Source organism: Monomorium pharaonis, chromosome 3 (genome assembly GCF_013373865.1).
Source record: "Monomorium pharaonis isolate MP-MQ-018 chromosome 3, ASM1337386v2, whole genome shotgun sequence".
Lineage (NCBI taxonomy): Eukaryota > Metazoa > Arthropoda > Insecta > Hymenoptera > Formicidae > Monomorium > Monomorium pharaonis.
This window is the reverse complement of record NC_050469.1, coordinates 3010778-3019405: the sequence shown is the minus strand read 5'-3', so window position 1 is coordinate 3019405 and position 8628 is coordinate 3010778. Positions and strand designations below refer to the sequence as shown.

The 8628-nt window shown below is 25.6% G+C and overlaps 2 protein-coding genes across 3 annotated transcripts in view; one reads left to right on the top strand and one right to left on the bottom strand.

Annotated features, from left to right (window-relative positions):
• Window positions 1-478: 478 nt before the first annotated feature.
• On the bottom strand, window positions 479-6245 carry LOC105832172 (glutathione S-transferase LANCL1). 2 transcript variants are annotated; one of them, XM_028193768.2, is made up of 10 exons: window positions 5764-6244; window positions 4276-4444; window positions 3972-4151; window positions 3742-3893; window positions 3219-3360; window positions 2965-3105; window positions 2435-2617; window positions 2209-2355; window positions 1575-1677; window positions 479-788 (listed from the first exon to the last, which is right to left on the bottom strand). In XM_028193768.2, exons 2-10 carry the CDS (start codon window positions 4360-4362, stop codon window positions 778-780), a joined length of 1146 nt encoding a protein of 381 aa, XP_028049569.1. In that variant the 5' UTR covers window positions 4363-4444; window positions 5764-6244; the 3' UTR covers window positions 479-777. The 2 variants fall into 2 exon arrangements, with proteins under 2 accessions (XP_028049569.1, XP_028049565.1); XM_028193764.2 differs by lacking the exon at window positions 479-788 and adding an exon at window positions 1208-1301 and having other exon boundaries at window positions 5764-6245.
• A 316-nt stretch (window positions 6246-6561) lies between these two features.
• Window positions 6562-8628, top strand: part of LOC105834458 (TOX high mobility group box family member 3) — a 114693-nt gene continuing 112626 nt past the window's right edge. The window contains exons 1-3 of the mRNA XM_036284497.1: window positions 6562-6840; window positions 6947-7041; window positions 7473-7596. Of these exons, the coding sequence (XP_036140390.1) occupies window positions 6738-6840; window positions 6947-7041; window positions 7473-7596 (322 nt within the window). The 5' untranslated portion in view covers window positions 6562-6737. The remainder of the gene's footprint in view (window positions 6841-6946; window positions 7042-7472; window positions 7597-8628) is intronic.

Genomic DNA, 8628 nt, shown 5'->3' with positions numbered 1-8628 from the left:
GAATACAGTGTATATCCCGATTTGATGTGTTGGCACACTTGCATCGCGTGAGTCGCGTCGCGTTCGAGGGTGGGGGAGCCTCCGTTTAGCAGACGACTTCAATATTTCTTATTTTCTATTATTCTAATCGTTTAGGCAAGTTTAGGAAAACACTCTCATAATTTAGAAAATAATAGTTTAGCTAAAATAAATAAATGAAAATTGGACGTTCAGTTAGCAGACGTAATTTCAAAAATCATTTTTTCATATGCATGGTCTACAATATCAGCAGGAATAATGGAGTAGGAGTAAGAAGAAATATGAAATGAGATTTGCCCATTTCGTTTACTCCCAGTTTTTAATTGATCAATTCTTACTCTTACTCCTTACTCCATTACTCCTGCTAACATTGTAGACCTTGCATTATATCAATCGATTCGAAATTATTTGGGAAACACGTCTGTAAAATTTCAGTATTTGGGAAATAATAATTTCGTTGTAATAAATAAAATAAATTTATTATCTGAAAATTCCCCATGAATTTTCTACCATATACAAATTTTCTACTTTATCGACTATGAATTTGCGATAAAAATATTTTATTTTGATGCAATGTTCCAATATCCGCCTTAATTTAGAGGATTAAGGATCGGTTTCACCATCTCTGGTTATCTTAATCGATTATTTCATCGGAATTGACCAGTCGCATTTGTTAATTTTGCTTAACGACAAATACGATTGACATCTGCCGTAAATCCTTGGTCCCAAGATAACTATCAATTCAGCCGCAGGCCTGCACTATAGAAATCCTAAAACGCAGTTAACTTTAGATGGCTAGGCATTTCTGTCCGCCGCGTATGTATGTATGTATGCAGAACTTACAAAGTACGCGAAATTAATTACTTGAATACAATATTAAATTAATAATCAATTTAATAATCATAATGCTTACAAAAATTTATTACCCTTTCTCCCTCCTCCAAATATACAAAGTCTTTTATTAATTATAATTATTTTATATTAATTTACATCTTTTTAAATTATATATATATATATATATATATATATATATATATATATGTACAATAATTATATATACTTAATTTTATAATAAATAATAAAATATATGTGAAATGAGTGACTATATAAACTTAGAGAGAGAGACAGAAAAGACTATTTAAGATTAAAGAAAATATGTTAATTAACAATATTTTTTAAAATTTAGCAGTTTTTTTAAACGTTTATCAAAATATCATATGTTGGAAATTTAGCTAAATGTGGTTGTTGTAAATCTAACATAAAATAAATAACACCAGCTAGACCTAAAAAAAGAAATAACAAATATATAATATTGTGTAAAACACATTAACCATACGTGATTACATGGAGTGTACAGCACCCCAAGCAATTTTTAAACCCGTTAATAATGTATCAATACCAGTCAAAAGTTAAAAAATGCAAAGTAATTATAATCAAACCTCAAAAATGTCAGTGAGGTGTGTAACACACCAACTTGTTTCAAATTCGAAGTGTGATCACAAAGGGTTAATATAATTCATTTTTGAATTATTCTTTTAAATTTAATAATTAATTACCTTCAAATAAAGAAAAAGGTCTATCAGGTGAACGATTTTGACGTAATCCATAATTAAAACACCACTCAGCAAACTTACAAGCCCGATATAGATATTTGATGTCCTAAAAATAATTATAATAGAAGATATAACAAAACTTTCGTATTTGTCATTTCTATTCTAAATTTAATTTTTTAAACATTTTAAAAAATGTTTTACTACTTATATTTACAATCTAATCATATAATCATATTAAGGTAAGTTAATATATTTTTTAACTAAATTAAGTGAATATTTGATAAAATAAATTTATGTCAAAAGTTATATAAAGAAAAAAACAAACTTAGTTAAAAGTTAAGATTAAATTAACTTAAATTAAAGTTTAATTTTAAAGTTACCATTATTTATATTAAATTAGAATTTTATAATTTTTTAAAAGTTAGATTACTTTAATTTAAAGTAATCTAACTTTAAAAATTATAAATAATCAGAAAGAAACAGCTTGATTGCTGATTTAACAAAAAGTCATAATATATGTAAAATATAATAACGTAATACTTTTTGCTATTAAGTAGTTTTACTACTTTGAATATAGTTGTACTAATTCTCTAAATAGAAAACTCAAATACATGGCATAAATATTCAAGAATCAAACCTTTGTTTGTTGAAATAAATGTAGAAAAGCATAACCGTTTCCAGCAACACCATGACAAATACTATATCCTTTTTTTAATAAGCCTCGTTCCCATATTATATCTCCACATTGTATCGCAATCTCTAGATACGTACTGTCCTCAAACACCTAATCAATCACAAAAAAAAAAAAAAAAAAACGTTTTTACCTAAATATTTTTAGTAATTCAATAAATAAAATTTATCACCTTATAAGCCAAACAGAACAGTGCAGACATTCCGGGTGCTCCGTGACACCACTGTACTAATCTGTCAGACGAACTTTCCACTGAAGAAAGAAAATTTCCAGAAGAATATCGTAATTTTTTAAGATAATCTAAAGATGGTTTTATATAATTGTCAATCTGTATTTGCGTTAAATATTGCCGTGCCTAAAAAGAAATTAGATTAGAAAGAGACTAAATTTAAAAACTTTTATTTTTATGTATTACATATCATATTTTAATATATTTTATATGCTTATTATATTTTATTATTATCCTTAAAAGATTTTTATTCATAAAAAATATAATTCATATTTGTAGTATATATTCTAAATTTAGTCTAATTTTATGAAAAAACAGTATTATATATAATATTAAATAAAAACTTGGATTTTTGAAATCATATAATAGTTATATGATTCAAATGTTAATATAAAATGATAAAAAAGCCCATACAAGTAATGAAGAAAGAATCAAATAAGTATTTTCTAAAAAATATAACTTTTACAATATACCTGCAATAGCAAATATAATATGCCTGCCAATCCATGAGCAGCACCAATATATTCTTTATCATGCCAAGAATACATCAAAGCTGATTCGCTATTATTTGATGAAGCATATGATATTCCAGAATTGATTATATGAGAAACAACCTAAGGGTGTAATGCAAATAAAGATTTTATCTTTTATTTAAATAAAATTGTTTCACATATATTATCAATACAAATTAATAAGCATCTTTTATATGTAAAATTCATAATAATACCTTTTTGATGAGATCTGCTTCTATAGGTGCTGGAACTATATTTGCATTTATATAAAGTAAAGCAGCTAGATATCCAGTTCTTCCATATAGTAATTCATCAGGAATTGATTTATCGAAAACATGAGCCGATAAAGATTTCAGCCTATAAATTTAAAAAATCAAAGTTTTTATTCAATATTTATTTAATATATAGCAAGGTTTTTCATAAGATAATTATTTATTAGAATAAATTTAGAGTATATACTACAAGTATAAATTTTATTTCTTATAAATATAAATATTTAAAAGATAAATAAATATAATAAACATAAAATTTAGTAAAATATGTCACAAAAATAATTAAAATATTTTTAAATTTATATTAATATTTACTAGTTTTATTACATTATTAAACCTTTTATAAAATTTTATACAATCAGAGAAACTATTAATTTATGTTATTATTAATCTATGTATTTTTATTAAATAAAAATGTATGGTCTTGCATTTTTAGAAATATTTTAAATTTAAATTACAAAATTACTTAAGAATAAATTGTTCTGCTTCTTCTTTCTTTTGTTGTGATTGCAACAGAACTGCTGTCAGTGCTAATGGACCTACAGCTCCAGTTAGAAATGTGATTTTAGACTTGCTTTTAAATTCTGTAGTACATTTTCGTAAAATAGTAGTTGCCATCTGCAGACAAATTGTGATATCAATATAAAATCTAATTTTAAATTAGAAAAGAACATGTTAAAGTTTCATAATCATTACATTGATATATACTGAGTCATTATAATATTTTCCATAATTGAATAATGTATATGCAATTCCTGCTTGTCCAGTGTACACAGAATAGTCATCGTTGTTGATCCATTTTCTTTCATTTTTCATCAATATTTCTATAAGCTTATTAATTTCTGATGACAATAATGATTTGAATTCATCATGAATCTGAAAAATAATTATTTTTTGGAAAATAATTATCTATTGAATATTTTTACATATTTTTATTTCACCGTTAATGATTTATATATTTATTACAAATTACAAAATAATACATAAAAACTTTTTATACCATATTAGTATCATTCCTGACTATGTTGTGTCCAACAGAAGTGGAATAATCATCAAATTGATTTTTGTAATACTTAGTAGTATCCATGTATATAATTTGTAATTTTTATTTCTTTTCAATATTCTTATAAAGTTATACACATAAGTTATACAATAAATTTTCAAATATTCTGAAATTTCATATTAAAATTAGAATATGTATAAATCATAAACTACCCAGATAGCATAGAGAGTTAAAAAAGAACTCAATTGTATGTCACCAATTATGTCACCATTATGAGTTCTTTTTGAATATTTTTTTATAAAAATAATTCTTTTTGCATCTTAAAAAGAATTTATAATTGGTGACATAAAATTGAATCCTTTTTTATTTGCCTCTGTGCTATCTGAGTAATAAATAAAATAAGTTTTACTAATTATTCTGAATATTTTAACTATAACTATAAAATTATTCACTCATATATGTTGTAAAAACTTAGAAGTTTTATTTTAAAATTGCTTCTCATGAAAAGTATCTGAGTCAAATACAAAAAGTTACAGAAAAGTTATCAAACATAAATTTTAAAGAAAATAAATAGAAAGGGTTTAGATACTGTCTGCTAGCTTTGTCTCTTTCTCTCTCTCTCTCAATTATATAAAATTGAAAATATTTTTTTATTTTAAAATGCTATAATAAAACATTGGATAAAAAGGACCTGGTACTAATTTTATGGAAAATGGCTCTTGGTGGAATTAGCTAAAATTAAAATATGTTGTTCTCCTTGATGTCCTGAACAAATCTCAATGGTCACAATGCTCTAAAATCTGTAGTTTATAAGCTACAAAGGCTATATGCTTTTGCAACACACACACACACACACATGTACACATGCGCGCACACATACACACACAAACCCACACAGATGTACTGTTATAGAACATGCAAAAAAAGACAGAAACACCTACGCAAACACACAGACTGTATAACTAATAATCTGTGCTCATTACCACAAAGATCATATATCAATAGTTTGAGCCTTTGTAGCTAAAAAAATACAGATTTTAGAGCATTGTCGCCATTAAGAATTTTGTTCAGGACATCAAGGAGAACATACTATAATTTTAGCCAATTCTACCAAGAACCATTTTCCATAAGATTATTACGGAGTCCTTAAAAAAAATTTTAAATAGACTGTTAAACTTTAAAATACTTTTTCAAAGGTTAGTTTTAATGACTTTTTGCAATATCAAATTTTTTGTTGTATAAAAACTCATTTTTTATAGAATATTTTTGAAAAAGAAATCAATGTTTGTTATAACATATTTAATTTATAACTTTTTTAAAAATTTCTAATTATTTTTTGTATTTAACTTATATGTTTAATTTTCATGAAATGTAAGAAAATCTCAAGTATGCTCAAATTTAAGTGGCATGTATTTTAATACATATAAACAAAGTTAATAATTAAAAAAAAATGTGCTTATCAAATTTAGTAAAATTTTACAATACCAGTATTTTATGTAGACTCTTAAATCATATATTGAAATAATTGTTATCTTTAGAATTATAGGAAATTACAGTTTAGATTCCTTTATAAAACTGATGTAACTGTATATATACATTACTCATTCATTTAAATAAATAGGTACTCATTTATAGGTACTCATTCAATGTGTTTTGCAAGAAACGAAAATTTGACAGAAATCTTTAATTTTAAGCATCACTCTATCTCGTAAGGGCGCGAAGTAAGATGTCAAAGTTGACAACTGATCTTTTTTTTTAAGGGTATTTAGTATCCTCAGCCTCCTCTCTGTGTCTGCGTATTTTAACTATTTGGACACTCTTTCTCTAGTCTTTTCTTCTCTTTGCTTTTTAAATCAGCTTTCCAATCTGTAGTAATTTCACAATAATTTTAGCGGTTCAATATCTAACCTCTTATCAATCAATCTTGTGTTCCTAGACTCCTAAAGCTGGGTTTACAATAGGTGTAGTAAGCTTAAGCCATAAGTAATTAACCAATTAGATTCGATTATTCTTCTCACATTCAATTATAATTGGTCAGTTTCTTATGGCATAAGGCTTACTACACCTATATTGTAGGCCTGGCCTAAGAGAATCAATCAATCAGAATCGTTTATTTTCCTTTCTAGGGATAGAAATAAAGATCTCCGATTGGTTATTTCTCTTATGCGTTATGTAGAAGTTTGGGGCAGTGATGCAAGTTTTCGGTCACTACAGCATCAAGATGGTCCCATTGGTGGGGGCACGTACACAAATCAAGATTCATGTTCGTGTCTCAACCACGGACACGACTCTTGACTTGTGTGCATGCTCCCCACAATCGAGACCATCTTGATGCTAGCGGCTGAAAACTTGTACCACTGGAGGAGGGAGGATCTACTTGAAACGGGGACCCTAGATATACATAAGTATAATTGTGTGATGTGTATAAATAAAAGCAAAACTTTTAATTTTATAGTATAATGAATTTACATCAGTGTCTACATAGTCATATGAAAAATTGTGCGTGTGTTTTATCAAAACACTATGTAAAAAGTGTAAAACATCTTACAGCAGGGATAATTGGTTTGTACATAACATGTATATAAATACATTGTAAGCAACTATTGTATATCTACGTGTAATATTAATTGTAATATGTAATAATAGGTATGGATTTATACATTTTCAGTTATTGGAGATGAAATATTGAAAGCTCAAGTAAAAGATACCAATTCTTATTACATATGTAATTTGTTATATAAATGTGGTATTAAAGTAAAAAAGGTAAGCAAATGACATATAGTAATTATCCAAATAATCAAATATGTTTAGTAAAATATATATTTGATTATGATTATGACGTTAACAAATTGTCGTGTGTCTTTAACAACTTTATATACATCGATATACAAGCAATATATGAGTATTGGTAATATATTATAAATTATCAATAGTATAACACAAATTGTCATAATAATTTTTAAATCGCAGCATAAGTTGCTAACAAGTTGTTACACTAAGATATCATGAAAGCATTATTTTACCAACAAAAGTGGACTTAATTACTAGAATCTTAGAAGCAACACATGTTTGCAAGCAACATATCAGTAACAATGCGGATACATTGCTACCTGCATACACACTTGAAATTTTATATTATAATTCATATTTACATACATTATTTATTTAACAATATTGAACAATCTGCTTTACAGATTTCTGTCATAAGCGATAATGTTGAAGAAATTTCAGAAGAAATTAAAGATGCTTCCAACAAATATACTTATGTTATAACATCTGGTGGAATTGGACCAACACATGATGATGTCACATATGAAGGTAAACGTAGGGAAGATGCATTCCTTTGCCATGTATAAGGAAAAGTAGATGTTCTTCTGATCATGTTTTGTAAAGTTATTTATTATATATTTATAAAAACAAGTAGCTTGCACTTTGACTATCAAGAGTATTTATGATAAATCTATAACTTTAATGATTAATAAAGATCTATAAAAAAATTTATATATATTTATTATTAAAAAAATCTTTTTTTTCTTTGAATACATATGAAGTAAACATTTTTAAGAATTTTCTTAGTATTATAAAGTTATTTATATTATAAACTGTTATACATATTTTCTATTTTATTGTTAGATTTGAACTTATACATTATAACTATATTATTAAATAACGTATAGTTGAACTGTAGGATAATCTTATGTATTATAATGTTTCATGAATCAAATTGCAAAGATCTTTGAAAAGTTTGCAGTTTTGTGAAATAATAGTAAAAAAAGTTCATAGTTTTGCTCTTATGAGATACAATATGTTTGAACATAATTATATCAATTACAACTGTAAGGAGCAGTGAATATCATTTATTTTATTACACTTAAAAGCAAATTGGCAAAATTTGCTTTTAAGTGTAATAAAATAAATCTCTTTAGAAGCTTTTTATAGTTTTGTAAAAAATAAGCTAAAAAGAAAGAAAAATCTCATTGGAAGATATTTCTTTGAAAATACACTAAAATACAGATACCTATCGTAAAAATATAGAGATGTAGATGAACTGGTCTGTTGTCTCTGCCGATTCTTAAGTTAAGATTTACAATATTAAATTTACTGAACAATAAGTTGTAGAACTGGGTGTTAGTGAGAATGTAAGCTACAATTTAAGTTTGATTTAAATACTTTTCATATTGTACAGATTGTATCAATTGTAATGCTTTTTACGAAAGACAACCTAAATGACACTGGAAAACATTAAAGAATATAATATTTAACATTTAAAAAAGTTACCATTTGGTTAGCAAACACCTAATAGAAAAACACAAATTTAATTGATCCACATCACATATTATTTTACACAGG